We start from the raw sequence: 22072 nt of genomic DNA, 5'->3' as shown, positions 1-22072 counted from the left end.
TGAAACTTGAATTGTGCACCTCTTAAAGAGGAGGAAAATGGATGTGTTCATTTTGTTTTTTTTTTTAAGTTTAGTAGAAGGAAGGTTTGAAGAGTGAATGTGTTTGAAGACTTTGTTCTTCCTTTTTAAGTATCTAATCATCATACCTGGTTTTTATAATCTCCTGCGACACTAAGGCTTCCTTTACATATACTGCAAGAAAAAGTTTCTTTTTGAGTGTTAAAACTCTGTTATGATGGACTATCGAGTAGTTACTCATCTGTCATAGTACATTACAGGGCACTCCCTGGAGAGGCAGTCTGTGCTTCTCAGCTGGGAATGCTTAGGTCAAGATGTTCTTGAACACCTAAAGAGTAACAGTACCAAGAAGTGTACACAGAAGTAATAGATTTTTCAGTAAATTTAAATCCACCTTGAATCTCACTAAATGAAGATGGAAAAATAAAAACGATATAGCTCCTTTTGATATGTGTAATGTCAGCTTTCTCTTAAACCCCAAATTTCCCAGTACTCCATTTATCCTTACATTAATAGTTCATATCAGCATCAATAGTAGTGAAAGAAAGAGCAGAGATGAGTTTTGTGTAAGCATGTCTGTGTTTTTTAACTCAGGCTGGTTTAATGTCAGGCAGTTTGCAGGTTTGTAAATCAGGATGTGTACACACAGGAATCTGCCCAGGGGCCTTATGCCCCTCATGGCAATTAACTGCAGCAGTACTCTACTTGCAGTAGAATAGTTACTCTAACAAAGGCAAAAGTACAGAAGTGATTAGGGAACATGTAAATCACAGATTTATCAACCCAAAGCTCACATACATGTGTGCATTAATATGCAACTCTAACCCCACATACTACTTCATTCCTTGACTGCCTGTCATCCCGGAGAAAAGTCAATATTGCTGTGGGTTGTAATCTCAGAGGGGGCTTAATGGCTTTGAAGAATTCATAGAGCCTTAAGTTATGAAACCAGAAAAAATTCTCCATCTATTCGTATGTACCAAACAGGACACCACATGTCCACTTCTGGCAAGCCCTCCTGTCCGAGCACTTAGGAAGGGTAGTTAAAATATATACATAGTTTACATGTTATCTTCATGAATAGAGCCACTTGCAAAATACCAATCATCACGAAGTTTGCACTGTTCTTCTTTTTGAGCATTGTTTTTGGCAATATTTTCATTACACCAGCAGACAAAAATACAAGTTTTTCTCCCAATTACCTGAGACCATAGGCCGGGGCTCCATTCAGGTGGGCAGTCCTGACTGTTGCACATCTGCACCTGTGTAGGGGTGCTGACAGGACACAGGGAATGGGCCACTACCTCCTCTCTTTGGAAGGCCCTTTTCTGAACACACTGAATGAGACGACTTTGTTGCCCTCCTCCACAAGATTTGCTGCATGCACTCCATTCACCTGTTGACCAGCTTAAAGGAGAAAATGTACGTTAGAAACACAGGAGTCCAATGAGCTTTATAAAATCAATACATATGAGCGTCCTATCAAATGTGAATTATTCAGGGATTCTGCTTAGCCTGCTCTCCTGATGTACCAATACCTGTTCCAGCAATCAGAAAGCCATAGTTACATAATCTGTCTTCAAAGCATGGAACATTTTGCTAGGATGAAATATAAGTCACACAACTAGAACAACTAGTAGCACTTACTTAATGTTCTCATCTACCAGAACCAGCCTGCCTATGAATCTGACCTGGAATCTGGAATTCTGTGGGGTCTGAGAGGGACGCTGCCATTGAGGCTGGTGGAGTATCCAGAAGATCTAAGGGTCTGGCTAACAAATCACCATTCCTTTGTAACCATGTCTGTGCTTTTAATTGAAAAAAATCTCTCTAAAACAGGAAAAGAAAAATCTTTTCTAAGGAAATGGTAGGATGATCACTTTCATCGTTTTAGCTGCTGAAGAGACCTCCAGATAGACTAACAGATCCAAGGCCAAAGGAAGAATCCAGATAGATGGAGAGAGTTCTGTAAGTCGATACAATTTGGTTATTGGAAAGTTCTGCCCTTTGTTGTTACATTTTTTCCTTTTTACATCTCTCAGAAGACAGGGCGGAGGAGGAAGATTCACCTAAGCTGATAGAAAGGAAAAGCTGGCATGGCAGGGAAAGAATGGGGCCAATTTAGCTGAGCATGTACCTCCCAATATATTTGTGTGTAGATACACTCAGACAGGGTGACAAATGTTGGCATGGTGCTGTCCAGTGGTATTTATGTCAAACTTTACTGGCCTCTATTCACAAAAAAGAACTTGCTTGCTAAAATCAGCAGTCCTGTCTTTAGTGTCTTGAGGATTTAAATGTCCTCAGACTAATAAATTTGGCAGACAGATGATGTAGAATCTAAATAAAACAGAGGAAATTTAACCAAAAGCTGTGGGCCAAATCTATACTCCAGTCACAGGCATGCTTCAGTTATGCATCATGTCACTGAAGTTACACAAAGTCTGAAGAATTATTGCCAATTGCTTAGGATAAGTTCAGTTTTGAAATGTGAATAGCTGCTCAGTATTTCTATTATTGAAGCATTGAGTGGGTCCCCAGCCTTTGTGGAACACTTTGCAAACATACAACCAGTTGCCTTTGACCTTGAAGGCTTACAACATAAGACCATAAATAACACCTAGATAGGAAAACAGAAGTGAAGAAACAAAGGAAATTTTGAATGACTAAATGATTACTCAAGTCGAGAACTCTTATTCAGAGACCCAGCACTGAAATTAAACTGTAAAGAGCAGTTTTACAAATTTTTAATAATTTATGCCACAGAAAAGGTTCTCCTCTCAAATCCAACTGCTTGGCCTATTCTACTTCCTACAGCATCAGTCCTGTGACCACTGGCATAGCTGCTTACATACAGTTTGAATGACAAGAAAGCTTTGGTTTTTTCTTTTCTTACTGTGTGAAAGATGAACAGCATCCCATTTGCCTGTCTGTTCACATCTGCCTGAAAACAAAGCTAATTTCAATTTGTAAAAAATGTATAAAAAGCCTATTTTGGAAAAATCCCTTTGGGAATAGAATAAACCCCAACTCTCAGTCTAGTAACTTCAGTAACTGCCAAAAGTAGTGGGGAACATAAAAAGCACTAATTTAAGGACAAAGAAGTTGTAATGTGAAAAGTCAGTAGTTATGTAATTCCAGAACATGTCAGAAGTTCCCTTTTTCTGTGATTTATAAATATTTGGACTGTTGCAATACAAACTAATGGAAAAAAAGTTATACTTTTAATCCATTTTACAACTTTTAATTAGTTTGCCTTGATGTTTCTGACAACGGTGATTGGTAGAGCAACCAAAAGTGTTCATTTTAAGAGTTTGTTCGCCATAACTGCCCAGAAAGTTCCCCTCTTCACAGAGGAGAGGGCAATAAACCTACTTTAATGTCCTCTAGTAAACAGCCATTTTCCAAGATTATCTGGGCTGTGATCCAAGAGCATCTTTCATTAGCTCAAATAACTAAATAATTATGACCAGATTTGGCAGCTCTGAAATCCAACAACAACAGTGTGCAGTACTGATGCTTTTCTGTGTTCTTACTGCTGGGACAGTAGTTTGTTCCTACTCAGACTAATAAGTCTTTGTTCTTATGCAGTAATTATTCCTCACTGACCTTTTTAAGTCTGGAGCCTCTTTTATGTCACAAAACTGACACGCTTGTATCTCATCTATTATTCACCTCCTTCCCGTGCCTATTATGCCTACCGTATTTGGTTTTGCTTTATTTGCTGGCTAGTAAGCATTCTTTGTTTCCTCCATGGTATTTATTAATACTACATTTTTTGATGTTGGCAGTCTCGGTTTTATGGGAAATATTACATGCCGTGACTTTCTGGGCAGATTCCTCAGCAGAGATATTCTGGCATAGTTTCACTCAGCTGAATGGCAATCTGTTAACTTTAGACATGGGCCTACATGTAGATCCTCCATACATTAATATATCCTAAGGTTTTTAAAAATAACTAATTAGTGAATTGAATTCTTTTTCCTAGAGGTGGCTTGGGGCTTTTATGGTTATTATTTTTGTACTCTTTTTAGGGTTCAAGTCATTAATTGTGTTTTAAAGTAGTAAATCTAAGAATACCAGAGCAATTTCAGCATGAAAACATTGGACTGTGTCTCAAAATGGATATTCAGCATTTTCAGTGACAGGTATATCAGTGGATGTTCAAAATACATCAGGATCTCCAGTTAATAGAAATGGAAACTTTGTGTGTGGTCAATAGAAATGAATATGATTTTGGTGAAGCTTTATAGCATAGCAATGCCACATCAAAACAAAGGTAAGCATAAACAGCTTAAAAAGACTCCTGGGAACATCACAGACAATACATTTCTGTCTACATGATACTGAGTTCCTTGGATAAAAATAGTTCTGGCAAAAGATAAGTCACATGTGAGAAGACTGTGTTTGGCTACAAAGATTTCTTAAAATTGGTATTGAGAAAATCATGTGGCTAAACGCAATCTAAAGAAACTGCTGAAGCAGGAACATGGGGCTCTCGTGTCACGTGTTACCATTATTTAAACCTTATCTCTAGCATTTTGTGGTCATAGTGTATAATTTGCCATTTGGATTTTGTGTACTCTGTTGTAATCTTTAAATTTTGCAGGAAATTCCAAACTATTACTGGACTATTTTTTACTATGTTCAACATATTGCAAACTATGGGGTTTTAAGTAAAAACAAAGCCACTGCAGAACATACACATCTTTTTGCTTTGCTCCATCATCCTCTTCTGGTTTGGGGGAGATGAGGAATGCTTCCTATTAAACTTCATTAAGTGTGTTATTTTATGAAGTATGAGAGTGGGCTTAGCCAATTGCTTTTACCACTCATTGCTTTTATCACTGCAGAGTAAAACCAGCAGATGACACCAGGTCTAGAGCCTTCCTCCATTTCCTCTGCCTTCTGTTGCCTGTGCGCTTCAATGCATCTTCAGCTGTCTTTATTTCCCACTGAAACACTCTTAATTTTTTCAACATATCGCTTTAGAAAATCTCCTGTTCTGGAAGTCAAAATGTCTTGTCCAACTTAATACAGTTTTTCTGTGTCTATGGAAGTATAAAATTAAAATAATGCTAAGGTTGCAAAGTCAGGAATCCAAAAATGAAAAAAAAACAGCAGAAGAAAGGTGGACAATGTGTCCTTAAAGGCACCCATTTATATTCTAAGCCATATAATACTGTGTTTAATTATATGAGCACACAACATTTTTTTTTTCCAAAGGACCCCTACTACAGCTACTATAAATCAGTGTAACTCCCTTGTTTTTAAAGGACCTGTATTGATTTAGACCAGCTGGATTCTAAATGCTTATCTATACGTCAATGTCTTCCTTTGCATCTCACCTTTCTTATGTCTTTTAGAAAATAAGATTGTTCACATAGGCAGTGTCTTCATATTTATTTTTGTGGGCATCAGGAGCACTGCTGATGATTTATTTGGTTTATATAGTCCTCTTCTTGGTATCATAATACTCTGTGGGACATTGTGTCCAAAAATCACTAATTACACTTCACATGATTCTTTTAACCTAATCTAATATGTGGAATCTGAGTCATGGGGCCAAGCTTCCACACGGGGAGTAGCACTTTACTCAGGAAATGGTCTTATTGATTCAAGGTGAGTAAAGGTGGCAGAACAAGCCTCTAAGTAACTTAGATTTACTCAGTGTCACATAGCTAACCCCAGCATGGTGACAGAGCTGCAAGCAATCCTCAGGAGGTCTTGCTTTGCAACATTAGAAATACCGCCTCTATTATTATCATTGGGCTGAAGCCTACACAACTAACATTTTTAAACAATTACTGTTTTACGTTACAGAATAAAAGTGGGTTCATCTAGCAGGCTATACAATTCTGTGTGCCTATCAGAGAGGACTTCTTTTGTGGCAAATTCAGTCATAAGGCACAGCAAAAAGGTAGAAAAATAAAGAGAACTTACTATGCTGGGCAGGGAGTAGTATTGCATAGTTTTGTTTCAGTCATAGGCTTCGTCCTTGGGCCACAAAAGGAGGAATTAACTCGTGTACGATGATCTTCTAAGCAAACTGCTTTTGCTGTAATGTGTCCTATGGAAGTATTAGAAAAAAGTACAGTAAAATAAACGTTTACTCAAAATATAGGAGAAAAAGTAGTAGGGAAGAATTTTAACTAAAGAAGTCCAAGCTCATCCTTGGTATAATTCCCCTGACTTGAAATAAATAAAATAGGATTTAATTTGGCAACATGTTTTTAACATTAATTTCCTTCCCTGTAACACAGGTACTACTGAAGTCAGATGAAACATTTTAGTTATAAACAGTGTATTTGCATAATCTTCCCCCAGCAAATATTAGCAATTCTTCAAATCCTAATTCCTTGCAGAAACTAGCAGTGCTTGCTTAGAGCTCTCCTCATGTGCTTGCAAACTGCAGCAAAACATTTTGCAACTTTTTACAGTATATCTTTATAGACTTCAGAATTCTGCAGGTTCCTGTACCTAAACTCTATCCACTGTCAACATCAGGACAGATTACAGAGAAGACTATGAATGCCTTAAGAGATGAAGTGATTTTATAGTTTTAACTTTAAATTGAGATGTATCATTCACTTCACACATGGTTCATTGGGCACAGCAAGTCAAATTTGGAAACATGGTTGTTTCCATCATCTTTATATCCATGCTGCATCCTTCATTTGTTTTAAAGGGAAGTAAGAAAAATACAGTTGTCATATTTTATGTCTGCAGTGCTCCTGCTGGGTCTTTCTTCCATAAACAGTTTATTGAGATGCTGTGAAGTCTGACAACACACCAGCAAGATATTCCTGAATTTCACCTGGACTTTTTTGCCAGGTCACAGGAAGAGAACGTGGCATTTCCTTGGTTACCCAGTCCTATTCTTTGGTATTAAAGACAACTGCATCATAAAGTCTTACTTGTATGACCTATTTCCAGTTTAAAGGCCACTAAAATTTTAATTCTCAATTCTTTTTGCAGGACTTCCCACATGCCAGTTTTCTGCTTTCATTACATCCCAGAATTCCTTTCAGTGACAGAACATCCAGGATCTAGAAGAACAAGTAGATGGTCTGTGCAAAGCAAATACCTAGAGGAATATGGTAATAAGAAATCCTTAGCTTATAAGGAATTTCAGACTCTGACCTGACAGAACTCAAATATTTGAAATTAAACAGTGAGAAGATCAGGGTGCAGCTGTCAGTAAAGAAAGGTCTTGATAATGTTTTAGTCTTCAATTACTCTCTACAGATAAGATAAATTTTACACATTATTTAGTATCTTTCTATGTTATGTTCCCAAATTACAACATCAAAGCACGTATTTAATTCACACATTACTTCAACAGCAAGATATCATATGCATATGGCTTGACCTAAAGAAAAAAGACTGAGTCACTGTAAGTGACATGAATTGAGACTGTAAAAAAAAAATTTATTTATTTTTTTTTACTATAAAGGAAGTATGAAGGTACTTCATCTATGTTATAAGTTGTCAGATAAAAAAATAAGGACCAGGTGTTCAGAGTAACCCCCTGTATATATTGATACACATTTGCAAAATTAAAGGATGCTGAAATGTTTGAGATGCTTTATAAAAATGAAAAAGAAGAGGATTGGCAATTGGAAAGTTACCTACCACCACCACAAGTAGCTGAGCACTCTGACTGCACTGTCACCCAGGAGTAGCTATGTTTTTTGACAGATGTCTTGTTTTCATTGTTGGTTTTGGAAAATGTATATTCCCAAGCAATCCCAGGATTTTTGCCTTGGAACAGGATCTATAGAGGGGTATTTGGGGTTTGTTTAAAAAGAACAAAGGAGAGGGGGTAAAAAAAAAAAGAAGGATTCTGTCATTCTGAAGGAAGATGAGCTAAACATGATACACACATATTTATAGACAATATGTTTGTGAAATAATTTTTAGGAGACCTAATTTTTCTATAAACTAAAAACCATCAAAGTAATTCCTAAACAGCAAAGCATTTGCATGGACTAACACCTGCAGGTCATGTAACAGAAGAGTGCAGAAATACATGGTTCAGCGTAACACTCCTTTAAATCAGAAGGCATTTGACTGGATTGGTGAGGCAGAAATGCCTTCAGTAGATGTGAAGTATCATCCAAAGACTTTTGGCAATGCAGTATTAGTTGCTGCCTCATCCCAGCTCTCAGTGCTCTGCTCCTGCAACTGGCCTTTAACAACTGGGTCCCTGCGTTCACTGGGGGCTCAATGGCAGGTGCTGGAGTTTGCCTGTGGCAGTGCAGTGGCTGGATTGAGGATTTGCAGGTGGGAGAAATTTCCTCTCTTTTAGTAAGCAAAGTCCAAGCTAGCTGATCCTTCCACAGTGCCTTTTATGAATGAAGAAGCCTTTGCCCATTAAGTATGCAGGACTCAGATGCTTTACTGAAAGAAGCTTGAGCAAAGCAGTAGTAGAGCCATGTGAGGACTGGGAATAGAGGTGGTTAGAGATGGCCTCCTCAGTTCTTGAGGCTGAGGGTATATAAAATAGATTTTTTTTTTTCTTGTAAAAAACTTTTTTCTATGCAGACTGGTGATAAATTTTGTTTGGAAGACCCTCAGCTGGTATTTTTCTCATGATGATTGAAGCTGATAAAGCTTCAGTCCAGGAGAGGACCCATCCCTGGGTGTCTACAAGGGAAGAAGGATTGGAAAAATCTTCTATTCATGATTTTAGCATAATGTGTTAGAAAATTTCTAGAAAGTGTGATTACTGACTATAATAACAATCTTTCTCATTTAACTTAGGGAACTTAGCTCTTGGGGGTGTACTATTTTAGTGGTGAACTATATTGCAGTTTTCATGTAGGCAACTTTCTAAAATTCACTGTATTCATTTCAAGTCTGAATTATAATCAATGCAAGATTCATTAACATCTGACACATACCTAAATTTGGGGAGAAATTTCTAGTTAACATCTATTTTAGAAACTTCTTGGCAGAAAAGTGCATTTAGATTCAAACTTAATAGAAAAAGTGCAAGAGCTTACAGTTACAGACCTCTGCTAAGTTTTAATTCTTCACCAGTGTGGATCCGGTCATAGTAATATAAAGAGCAGGTGCGTTTAACCTCGGTTCCTAAATACGCTTTTTGATAAGCACTAGCATTTCAAGTACATTTTCAGTCTATGTTAATGATTACCATTCAAAATATTAATAAAATACCAGTCAAAGTTCACACAATGCTTAACCTGAGTGCTTAAGCAATCCATGTAGGTAGAACTGATCTCTGTATAGACTGGTTTCATAAAATAGCAACAAACTTGCATTTATGCCGTTTGAGACCAAGAAGTATAATAACATTTTGGAATGTAGCCAAGGGTTTTAAAGAATTCTGAAAATGTATCTATTGGAAAACAGAAATTACCCATGACAGTCAAAATTCAGACCAAATTTACATGATCTCCAGCTCAATAATGGGAACACATGAAGGATCTGGACTGCATACTGTTTACTTTTCTAGAAGAAAGGAAAACAGATGCTCTATTTTCCATTCTTAGTAGCCAAAAATTTTATTTCAGTCAGCGCATCTCAATAATGACCCAAACTGAGAATACAGCAATTAGGACTGTAAAAGGCAAATAATTCTAGAAGAATTGGAGAGCACGGGCCTTCTTATTGGAAGATTCAGACTGAAAGATCCTCCAAGCACAGGTAAATTAAAGTATTTCACGTAAAAGTTTTCATCTCACCCATCCAAGCTTAACTCATGAGCACCTTAGAATACCTGTGAGATTACAGCAGAAATAGATCTGAGAGTATTACTGACCTCTGTATTTTTACTGAATATTCTTGATAGAAATAATATTACTATATATGCTTTAGGGGTGAGTCATATATGTATGTATATATCACAACTATTTTACAAGAAAAGGATTAAAATCACTCTGAGATTAGAAAACATTAGAATTGAGACTGCTGTGCAACTCCACTCTGCCCTGCACAGATGCACTGTGAATCTCCAGATCTCATACTGTCTTTCCAGAAAGCCTCTACCGTGTTCAGCGCTCACAGCACATGGTGCTCACTAATGAGCTTAATACAAAGTTTCCGTATTTTACTTTATGCTCATTCATCAATGTGCAGTTCTGTGCTCTATTTGCTATGCTCTATTCAAACTGTTACCAGTGTAACTTTTTTCAGGACCTTTCTTTTTTCCTTGGCTATTCATCACTATCTGATGTAAAAGTTTTCTAAGATTTAACAGCCCCTTCAGATGAAGGAAAATATCTCTTCTACATGAATTTTTATTATTAGAAAGCTGTCCAAGTGCCGACAGCAAAAAGTCCAACTCTCTTAAAACAGCTGTTCCACAGTCACTTTGAATCTTGAACCTCAAGTCCATGGGCATTACAGTTTCTCGAAAAAAACAGGTTGTAATAATACATGTTCACTCTGCTGTCCTTCTCTTAAGGACAAACTGAGACAAATATCTAATGTGTAAAGTTTCAGAACATGTGCTTAAGGAAGAAAATAGGGTGCATTAGCCTAATAAGAATTGAGCCCTAGAAAACTATTCTTTAATTAAAACAATTCCTTTCCTTGTTCTTCCAGACCAGACCTCAAAATGCTTTAATTTGCTTTTACTCATTGGAAGGTCCTGCAAGTCCAAGGTATTAGCACAGATCTCAGCATCTTCGGCAGCTAGAAACAATTTCAGAAACTAGCTTTATTTTCTTCTTGTATTCGAAAAAATCTGGCTAATGTATGAACAGTCAAAGTCAGATTTCCTCTTTCATGGTCCTATGAGGATTCACTTTCTCCCATTTCAGTAGGTGCTCTGTGTTCCTTCAAGTGCAGAGGCTGAAATTCTATCTGGCCTTTTAGTAAGTCATGTGTCAAAAGAGGAGGAGGTTTTGTCCATGCCTCAAGTCCTTGTGTAAGGGTTAGCCTTTGTCTCATTTGAATCTGACAGCTGTCATAAAACTGTGCTATGTCAGTGGCCAAAAAAACAGTAAAGCTTAAAACTTTTCTAATAAAAATATCTTGACGTATTAGACTGAACACTTGTCTTCTGAAAGTGCTCTTTACTTTGTGATAGTAGAGGCAAGAAACAGAATTAATGCATCCTGAACCACAGAATTCAGAACACAGAAGAGGGAGGATGAGAAGGTAAAAGTGGCAACCAGTTTTACTCCTGTTAGAGCAGTATTCTGCTGCTTCAACAGAGTGAAGGGAATGAAGAGGAAATGATCTCAGACGAGTTAGAACAAGACACGTTAGTATCTATCACTTCAGAGAACAACCACACGATGATGTAAGAAACTCGCAACCTCCAGCTGAATGAGTGCCCGTGGGGTAAATCCTGCAGATTAAGACCTTGGGCTACACCGCCTTCTTGCGCATTGGAAAGTAGACGCAATTATAGCAGGCAGATGAAGTGAACTTCCTCTCTATTTCCTGGCCGGCAGGCAAAGCTAGAGCCCCTTCCCGCCCAGCAGACTACAAGAGGGAATGTTTACAAAGCAAGAGCTGCATCACAGTCAGGTCTCTTCCTCCTGTATCATCCCAGCTACATAGAAAAAGGGCAAAATCAAACTCTGGAAAAGTACTGGAGACAAAGTGTTGCAGGGCACAAAACCATATACTTTAAAGTCCCTGGCACTCAGCTGAAAAATAGTATACAACATATAATGTTCAACCACGTTTTCATCAGGAATGCAATACTATTGCAGAGTTGCAATTTTGCCAAAGTAATGAGCATATAAAAAGTTTTCTATCGGATTTTCAAACGTTCATTATAAAGCCCTTCCTTAACAACCAAATAACTGAAGTCTGCATATACAGCCAAGTTATCAGACTTACAAATTTGGAAAGACCTCCAGTGCTAGTCTACTTAACTGGATGCATTCCAGCATCTTTTCAGCCAACTGGCATTTGCTCCCAAATTTACAGCTGGCAAACAACCTCCTTAAACATTTCCAGTTCCTCAATAGAACTGTTTAATGTCTACCTTTAACACACCAACCACCTGACTTCAGACACAACACTCAGCAGCTCTGACCGCAGGGCGCAGAGTTATAAAATTTACAGCTTCTTGAGTTCGAAAACCACAGACTCTATGGCTGGAATCTGCCAGATCTATTCTGAAGAAAAAGAACCGTGGCTTTTGCTTAGGGCGCAAAATGTTAAAACAATGGATAAATTGAATTCTCCTGAGTAAAGAACCTTTTCCTTTTGCTGCTAATTTTGATTTCAAAGTTAAACCAATAAATTTTCTAAGTTAGCTGTGCATCTGCTCCTTTGTTTCAGATTATTTTTTTTTCCCCATGGATATTCTAAGTTTCCAATAGAATACTCCATTTTGCAGGTCAAATTTTTAAAGAGTCTATCAACATTGCTTTGTTATGATTGACTCTGTACTTTTCAGGTGTTTTTTATTGTAAGATGTGTATGTGAAGTTTCTTGCAACACACTGAATTAAAAGAGATTAATTTACACAAGATAAACTCCTCTTTCTTCCATAATAGTCTGTCTAATGTATAAGAAAGCATACTAATGCCTGGCATGTAACAAGCTGAAAAAATGACTCATTATCTCTGTGAAGGACTAATAAACATTTATAAATCACTTAGAGAGTGAAGTTGAGCATAGAGAAAAAGCCAGGTAAAGTAATAGCTACTGTTTACCCATATGTGCTTCATCTATTTTCATCTTTACTCGTTCTGCATGTGCATAATTTACAAAATAGGCATGAGCCCAAACTTTGAATCCCAGCATACATGGCAGCTTTGATCTGAGTCTTCCAATTGCATCTACATTTCCTGGGTCACTCCCGTGCTTTGTAAGTCTTTGATAATTTCTTTAGGTGGATGTAACAGAGTTAAGCTATCTGCAGTGAGCCATCAATTACACCAGTAAGGGCAGACAGAGAAGTTTGTCTGTGTGGAAGACTAGTGCCTGGCTGTGTTATGCTTGTGAGACCTGCAGTTTTCAACCACTGTGAATCTACATGCTGTTTAATGAGTATTGTAACATCCAACATCCTAAGCCGGATTCTGATTTCTCTGTTCAATCAGGATTAATTCCATTGACTTTTATGAATTTACTCTGGTTTCAGAAGGGTAAATCTAAGCATGCAACATATGATGCTGGTGGAGAACCGTTTAAACAAGTTTTAGAACAGGACCGTTCTCTTGAAGGGCAGTTATTGGATGAGATCCTTGACAGTGGCTAACACCAGGAGCTTCAAAGGAAAGTGAGAGAACACCTGTTTGGAAAGCACCAGCAACCATTGGTTGCTTAAGCCAAACATTAAAACAAAAGGGGGTTTATCTCGTCAATATTTCTAAAGTCACTTTAAAGACAGTCTTAACTAAAAGCTTATGACAAACTATTGTTTTTCAAGAAAGTCCACTGAGGTCATTAAAAGGAAAAAAAAAAGAGTATCCTTGAAGGGTCCTGTATGATCTCATTTCTACTTCAGCTGTTTCAAATTTATCTTCTGTTGTTATTGTGTCTCCATTTTTTTACTGTTAACATGCTAAATGTACAACTTTCAGGGATACTGTCCAGCTAATCTCTCCTCACTAAAGGAGAACCCTTTTATCCATTGTATTGTATCAACATCTGTATCTTATAAGTACATCTTAGCTCTCTTTAGCTTACTTTCTCTTTAGGGGAAATCAGTACAAATTTATCATCTAGTAGCTAATAATAAATGTAATGCTTTATAACTGCAGCTTGGCTTTCTCTGCATGGCAGCTAGATCATCAGTAAAGTCATTCCACCTGGCCTCCTTTCTCTTTTTTTTCCCCTATTGATAAAGAGGAAGTGATTTACTGGTTTTAATTAGACATATTCCTGCCCTGAAGCTCCATTCACCTTCTCTTACTGTGAATGTCTCCCTCTTTGCAAAGCATCCTTTCCATCTGTTACTTACTGCTGTCAAACTCTCTTTTTTCATAAATATTTCATAATTTCTTGATTCAATAGTTCACCAAGTTTGAGGTAAACTTCAGTGAGGATACTGATCCTATCTTGTCCTGAAAAACTTTACAGTGCTTTCTCAAATCATATTCAACTTCTCAAATCGGTCAATTTTTCATCTGTTTATTGATAGAATGGAAAAACAAATTATTAAACTCTCATGTTTTTAAGCTAGTTTATCAATCCCTGGTGATGCAGTATTTTTCATGCCCACATAATAGTTCAGTTTCTTTTGCCCTTTCAGAATCTTTCCCATAATTCGAGAGAGTTGTGGAGGGTGACTGAATATTTCAACAAATGGATGTCACAAGTGAAGCTCATACAAACTCTGTATTGCTAGAGCAGTGTGATGGCAATGATGTCCCTTTTGGTCTGCTAGCCTCTTCTGGAAAGTATTTTCAGCAGTTAGCGGTGCCCACTGGCAGCCCTTATTCGCAAAGCTAGATAAATGAATGATGAATTTACTGTTCGTTTCTCCTCAAGGTAAATATTTTTCAGTTAACAGGAAAACACTGATGAGGTCTTAAAATTGAAAGTGCTGACCTTAGATTACCTATGACCAAATGACAGATAAATGAGCTGAATATATTCAACTACATTAAAAAAAAAATTCCAGCATGTTTCCATTTAAGATGAGAAAATTATGCTACAGAAACCGTATTTTAAAAACCTGGTATTAATTTCTGATCCTACATTATCATTTAACTATCACATTTCTACCCCTTTGAGCATTGTCTGTTATTTCATCTAACCTGAATCTGAACATTTCTGGAACTGCCTTCTGAATCTATGAATATTTTTCATTTCAGCTTTTATTGGTTTCTACAAACCCACAATCACTAAAGTATTAATAATACTAACTTCAGAAGGATACAGGTACAGAAATTCTGAAGGGCACTGGTTTACTGGTTTTTGCCCTCCCTCCATCTGTGAAATTAATTCTTGAACAATCCAGAAAGGGTTCTGATGAATTCTGAAGTCTCATCGTGCATTTACACTTCCAGTAGTTGTGGTCAGGAAATACTAGTCCTACATACTTAATTCCACATTCAGCTCACAATGTTCTCCTCCTTCTCTGAAAATATTTGGCCACTATAGTCTGTATTTTTTCTCCCACAACCTAGTTAAATTACAGATTCACTGCCCTTTGTCTTCTTTGGTATGACTCATTCCCATAATTACATACATATAATATATGTAAATATATAGATGTGTATTTTTTTTTTTATGAAATTCCAGGGTAAATAAGAAAAGCACTCTATCAGTCTTTTTCTTGTCTCCTATCCATTTCTAAATAGTGTTTGGGACTGCAAATTCTGATTAAATGATACATGCTCAGCTGAACTAGCGAAAAACCTTATAGAAAAATAGACGCATAGGAACACACTGTACAACAAGATATAAATACAAAACATTTCAGGGAACTGCAAGGCTGCACTTGTGATATGCAAGACAATAGGGAATGTTAAGGTTTTTTTTCTTATTTGGGTTTCCTCCTTCTCTCTTAGTACATGCTTCAGATGTCTCCTTCAAGAAAATATTTTGGTGAATGACTGCATTTCAAAGGGAGTGATTGCCTTGAGCACAGACTTGCCAGACCTGTCTGGACCTGGAGAGCACTGGTCCCATCCTCTCCTGTGAATGTTGCTCAGAGGACGTGCATAACCTGAACTTTCTGGATACGTGCAGGCTGATTTGCATTCAGAAACACAGTTGAAAACCTGGACCGCTTCAGTCACCACACAAATGTCTAGCAAAACTATGACTACAAAATTAAAGAGGCACAAGCTGTGTTAATCTGTCTGTCAGATCATAGTGGCATGGCAATAAATACACCTACAAAACCTTCTATTTTCTGCCCACCTGAATAATAAAAGTTCCTGTATTTTTACGTGTGCAATTTATTAAATTTCTCAATACCTGCAGTGTGCATTTTTACAAGGGCTTGCACTGAATTCTTCTGGAAAAAAAACTAATCTAGAAAATAAGTATTAAATTTCTTTTTAATACAACCTAATTAAAAAATGAAGAAAAAAATATCTGAAGATTACAGGAAGAAGTTGAGGTCCGAACCCTGGAAAGCCTTATCTTATTGAAAACCAATGTAATTGGATAAAAAATTGCTGGCAGGACTTCTTTTGTATGCTGCTTTGAAAACTACAGATGAGATGATAGAAATAAAAACAAAGCTACAATGTAGTATGGTTAAACACTCCCTTTTTTCAGTCTTCTATCAGTTTCTGGTATTTATAGTTGAAGTAGGATTTGTTTCATTATTACTGCTGCAAACAGATCTTCAGCAGTATATGTGTTTTCTCAGAAAAGCATATTACTTTAGTTTTCACTGGCATTTTTGCCGCTTAGAGTTACTGGTAAATCATAAATAATGCAGATCTCTGAACACACAAAATTTTGCATTTTTTTCAGAATTCAGCTTGTTGAATGTTGCTTAAGTTATTGAAAGGAAAAAAAAAAACTTAAGTACAGCTCATAGATACATATAATTGGGGAATACGTAACTGTAACATTTTCAGTTGTTAGAATCCCTAGTTACCAATGCCAGTGGTGTAGGTATTTCAATAAAAATACAAGGGAAGTTTAAATAAGCTCTCAAAGGAGCAATAGCCTCCAGTTAAATGTTAAATCTTAATAAAACTGTTTAGCATAATTTGATAGGATGAAAATAGAAGTGTTATTTGGCATTAAATTTTTTTCTTTAATCTTTATTCTGCAAAGTGTGTGCACGATACGCAGCCAAGTAAGTCGTCTTACAGGCAATTTATTATTCATACTTTAGCTCTATAATAATACAGTTCAATCTACTTTCTATTTTGACAAATAAGATTCCTGAGAGTTCAGCTTAGCATTTCATAGTATTTATAAGTAAGTGTGCTTGTTTCTTTGGTGTAAGGCTACTTTGGAGATGGTTTGCAGGCAGGGAAGCATGTCTATAACTTGTAGACCAAGCTCTTCCTTGGACTAAAGCATCTCTATTAACATACGTACCCAAAATGAAAATTCTTCAACTGAGAAAAAATGTTTTAAAAAGGCATTGCAAATTGTGATAGTAATTTGTGAAAATAATGCCCTTAGCCCATGTCAAACTGTCCGTTCTAAAACACGTGTTCATCCTAAAGTACTTTAACATGTGTTCATGGTCCATGAACTTCAGTGGTTCTTAAAGATACATTTAAGTACATTACTCAGTCAGTACGAATAGCGGTAAGGCTCTTCACTATTCCAAATAAACACTTTACTGAATAGTTGTGAAAGTTTAAATAATCCTTGCAGAATATATTTCATGTCACAGTCTATACTTACTGCGTTTCTTAGTTTAACAGAACAAAGCTGTGTAAGGGAGACAGGGTGCAGAGTTCTCAGCTAACCCCTCCTGCTAAACTTGTGCAGAGAGCAGTTTTCAGTTACGGTGTTTTATGATGGGGCAAAGAACCACAGATTGCTGCCTCAGAGACCGCGTACAGCACTCGCTCTCATGGTCCCCAAGTGCACACCAGAGAAAGCTATGCGTTGGATAGTGAGCTGACCAGAGTATTGCTGGAAGGTGGGGGAAGGAATTGAATCCCTTCTGGGGAGGGCTCCTTCCTTCTCACAGGGAAGGATTCATCAAAACAGACATTACAGATGAGTTACAAAGCCAAAGATCTGCTAGAGCTTTCTAACAAAGCAGGCAAACTAAAGTGGCTAACAGGGAATAAAGACTTCAGCGATTCAGCCAGAATTGACCCTCAGATGTTCTGATGCATTTTAAAAGATAATCTACTAAACTAACCTAAATGCAGAAAGATATTTTTCTTAGAACAGAAGTATTAGTGGCCAATTTCAAAATTGTAACACCGGAACAAACCATGTAAGTACCACATTTACTTTCTAGTAAATATAGTTTCAACACAGGACACCTGGCAGACAGAGTAGGTGATACAAATTTGACTGGGAGATAAACATATATATAATTCATTACTTTAGATACTATCACCAATAAAACTGAATCAACTGAAATTACACAGGAGCCTATGTGTGGTACTTTGACCATCTGTGTCCCAAGGTAGATGTAAAAATGGCTACATGCGCTTGCAGTTTCAGAAGCATTATTTGAAATTGTTACCATTAGGCCTCGCCATAATGTTAGATTTAATTTTTAAATCACTCAGTTTTATTGTATACCATTTACGGGATGCATTTATAATCTCTATTACCATTGTGCAGCAACTGAGAAGTAATGCTATATGGTGTGTTTTATGCACCTTCCTGTTCATTGAATTTGTGACAGTTTACTAAACCTCAGACCTTGATAAACTGGTGAAAGGCCTTTCAACCTAGCATGACCACACAATTAAGTCTGAATACTATCGTGACTCAACGCTATTCTTTAATCTTGCTGAGAGCTACAGTGCAGAGCTAAAGCTGTCGTTACTAATTCTGTAATAGACATCAAGGGAAGAATAAACAGAAGAAAGCTTACTTCAAAGACCAGCGTCTCATTAGTTGGTCCTGCTGCATATAGACTCTCTGGATGGTTAAAAGAGCGTTGATAATCAAAAACTGTTCCAGCAAAAGAGAACTTTCCTGGCCAGTCAATTGTCCAGTCTCCTGTCAGGTAATACTTTTTACTGAGGTTGCGCACTGCAAGGTAGCTGGTGGAGATTTGCATTTCGTGGAGCTGTATACTGCGTGCTCCTGCTGGAATAGTGACCACAGCATAGTAGTCTGAAATGAAAGAAGTATGCAACAGTTTTGCAGTTGTCATACAGCTAGAGATGGCTTATCATTTTTGAGCCAATTTGAAATTTTTTGCAGTTTAAAAGATACTGAAGACAGCTGTTCTAATCCACCACAGTTACCGTGTTTTCACAAGGAGAAACCAGCTCTGATTTTAACCCCCCTGTGCAGCCTGTAATCAGAGTAACTCTGAGGTATTTCAATTCCTGGAATTTTTCTTTGTGATTAAAGACAAGAAAAAGCAAGTTCACCTTAGAAAAATGCAGAACAGACTAACAGTGGTTTCACTGTAATCGTTTTACCATGCTTTCCCTGTAGCTCCCTACAGTAGTTGGAAGGTACTACTTCCATCATGGAAAAGGTTTTTGAGGTGAGATGCAGTGGGATGCAGAGAGCTTTCACAAAGCCCTGTATACCACTCGATCTCCCTGCTGTGAGCCATTGCGCTCTGAGCATGTAGAAATCTCACTCGTTCTACAGTCAGATGAGACACCACTGACAATCTCCAACACGTGCTGCACGCAGCTAATTTCACAGAGCATTCAGTTTAGATTATTTTTTCTAGCATTGTATCTCTGCATTACTATATCCTAAATAATTTCCTGGCCTATATTACTGTAGTAGTGACATGTCTTATGATCAACAGTAAACGGATCCTCAAAATACCTCCATGAGTAAAATTATCTGCATTTTATGCCTGAGAAACTGTGGCATAGTGAGATTATTTCACAAGAAGCCTGTGACAGTCCACTAAAGAAAATTCTACCTCCCAGTGACTGGATCATCCATTGAATCAGCTGGACAGCTTCCAGTCAACTTAATTTGAAAATGGACATGGAAATACTGTCATGTTTGGCATTATTTTGTGTATCACTTTTTGTATCTTCTACAGTCCCATTTCAGTCAGAGCTGTTGACAGCTATTTTTTCACTCGCCTGAATCCTAAAATATCTTTTAAGAGGAAGTTCACATGTGAAGGGAAAATGTGGCTAAGAAGCAAGAGGAGTGCTTGCAAATTAGCTAATCAAGACTTATGCTCATAGCTTTCTTGTTACCAAGAAACAGGAGAAAAGTGAACTCTCCCCTCACTCTCCCTGTGATTTTCAGTTCACATCTGGACTTCTAGCCACTGCCCTAATGAGCAAGGAGTCATATATATTACATGGGGATACAGCAGAGCAATGAGTTGATGATCATGTGGGAACAGCTTTCCTTACCATTAGCTTTGTGCTGGATCAAGTATTGGCCTTTAAAGAACTTGCATGTTGAATTATCTCCTTTACAAACTCCACAAGCATCCAGTACAGCTTTGGAACCAAGTCCATGATCACACCCTACTTGCTGCAACCAAAAGGCACAAGTGAAGGACTCAGACACAAGAGAATTTGAAGAAACAGCTGCATTTTCCATAAAGGAGTTAATTGCCCACTTAAAAAAATAGACATTAGGATTGTAAGAAATTTTATCTTACTTCACATATTCCATCAATGCAAACATCGTATGTATTTGGAGAACACAGAGTTCCATCCTTCACTTTGCTGGACATTGCAAAGAAAAAGTCAAAGTCTTCAGCTGTGCAATACAATTTACATCTGTCTTCCTCTAGGGAAAAAAACCAACAACAAAACAAAAGAGACGACAAGAAAGTATTAGCAGACCTGCAGCACAGTTTAAAAAAAAAAAAAAAAGCACCCTGCTATTGTTTCTTCCTGCATCCTAGATGACAAGCTACAAGGATTAATTGTGTCTGGTGACATATTAGGACCCCAAGATGGGCAGAAATATAGCCAAATACAGTAGCTTACATTATGTTATTTTAAAAGAACATGTGGGTTTGACTGTCCACACATAGAATTAAGAATTCAAAACCAGTGTGAAAACATGCACATTGCATTAGCTGTGCTGATGTGGCCCTCATTTCAGTTCCACTGGTTCACAGTTTCAAATTTCATTTTTTATTAAGAGAAACGGGAGACTGTAATAATTGTATTTAGTTTTTAGTTAAAATTTGAAAAAGATATAAGATGGCACAAATGATCAGTTCAGTTGAAAGTTAGGACTAGGGCCAGATTTTGCCCTAACAAAAGCACTTTTCCTCTAGAAAATCCCGACCATTATCAATCAAATTTCTTCTTACACAGAGATCGTGTGTTATGCTTATAAAGGGCTGATTAATTCTGCATAGACAAAAACAGTCTTGCAGTTGTAAATATTATCACAATTGCTGAAATACACAATTCTAATACAAATCATAAGTGCAACAAATAAAACAGCATAACAAAATTTTGAAGAATATGAAATTGGATTCAAAATAGTATCCTTTTATTCTTAACTAAGCAGCTGGATTTTCAGTAGTACTTTCTACAGAGGCAAGGCATCTGTAGCAATTTTGAAAACCAGATCATGTTTTCAGAACTGTAAATGTAGAACTTGGGGTAGATTTTGAAAAGCAGCTAAGAGAGTAAGGACAGGCATTTTCAATTTCAGAGTCACTCGGGGACATCTTGCTTTTGAAAATTATGCCCTTTGTCCCTAATTTTAAGCTCCTATTTCTTTTACTAAACATGGCCCCTACCTTTAAAACCAATGTAGGCTACCTTAATTTCTATTAAACAAGATGCATTATTCTCCCTATTATACCACATCCATTTTTACATGCTGTGAAATCATATTTTTTCTTTCCTCTATTCACATTTGCTGTTAGGACATAGGTTTCTAAATAACCGCAAAAATGTCTGCAAAGACTTTTGAAGAAAATATAATCAGGCTATGAATGAAAGTTCCATGTATATGGATATGTGTGTGTGTGTGTATGTATATATAATCATACAGTTATTATCATCAAAAGTGAATTTTTACAGGTGCTAAACGAAGCAGCTACAATGTGACATAATCCAGCCACTTTTATTCAAGTAGTAGCAATTGCAGCTACAAACTGTGCTTTCAAACTACAGAAAATATTTGTTGTATCTGATAAAAATGAATACTGATTCAAAATATTTGCAAAATTAAGATGTGTAAAGTAAAAATAAACTTTGCTTGTACAAATGACAAGAAATAGTTATTGAGAGCTGAACTTTATAAAGATCTCTTGGTAAAAGATGACTTTAAAAAATTTATGCCAGTACATTGTTTGTTTTTCCAATTCTCATGGGACTATACCAGCAGAAAAGTCAAAAGGTTGATTTATTGTTATGTTTGGAAATCTGAGAACATTCCAAAGGAAGGAAGATTCTGGTAGTGTTATTGTGGGAGCTCGTATTTCCCATGCTGAAAAATCCATGGAAATTGTTTTGGTTTGGTTTTACACTAACCAATATATAATATAAAATGAAAGAGGGGTAGCAACAGCCAGGGAGTCATGCTAAGG

The 22072-nt window shown here is 37.0% G+C and overlaps 1 protein-coding gene across 2 annotated transcripts in view; it reads right to left on the bottom strand.

Moving 5' to 3' along the window:
- Positions 1–22072, bottom strand: part of ADAMTS18 (ADAM metallopeptidase with thrombospondin type 1 motif 18) — an 80231-nt gene that overhangs the window by 9161 nt on the left and 48998 nt on the right. For both annotated transcript variants that reach the window (XM_069793411.1, XM_069793410.1), the window contains exons 14-19: positions 20174–20304; positions 19920–20043; positions 18446–18690; positions 7654–7795; positions 5962–6088; positions 1221–1425 (exon numbers count right to left, since the gene is read on the bottom strand). In XM_069793411.1, the coding sequence (XP_069649512.1) occupies positions 1221–1425; positions 5962–6088; positions 7654–7795; positions 18446–18690; positions 19920–20043; positions 20174–20304 (974 nt within the window). The remainder of the gene's footprint in view (positions 1–1220; positions 1426–5961; positions 6089–7653; positions 7796–18445; positions 18691–19919; positions 20044–20173; positions 20305–22072) is intronic.

Source organism: Haliaeetus albicilla, chromosome 10, assembly GCF_947461875.1.
Source record: "Haliaeetus albicilla chromosome 10, bHalAlb1.1, whole genome shotgun sequence".
Taxonomy (NCBI): domain Eukaryota; kingdom Metazoa; phylum Chordata; class Aves; order Accipitriformes; family Accipitridae; genus Haliaeetus; species Haliaeetus albicilla.
This window is presented reverse-complemented; position numbering and strand designations above follow the sequence as displayed.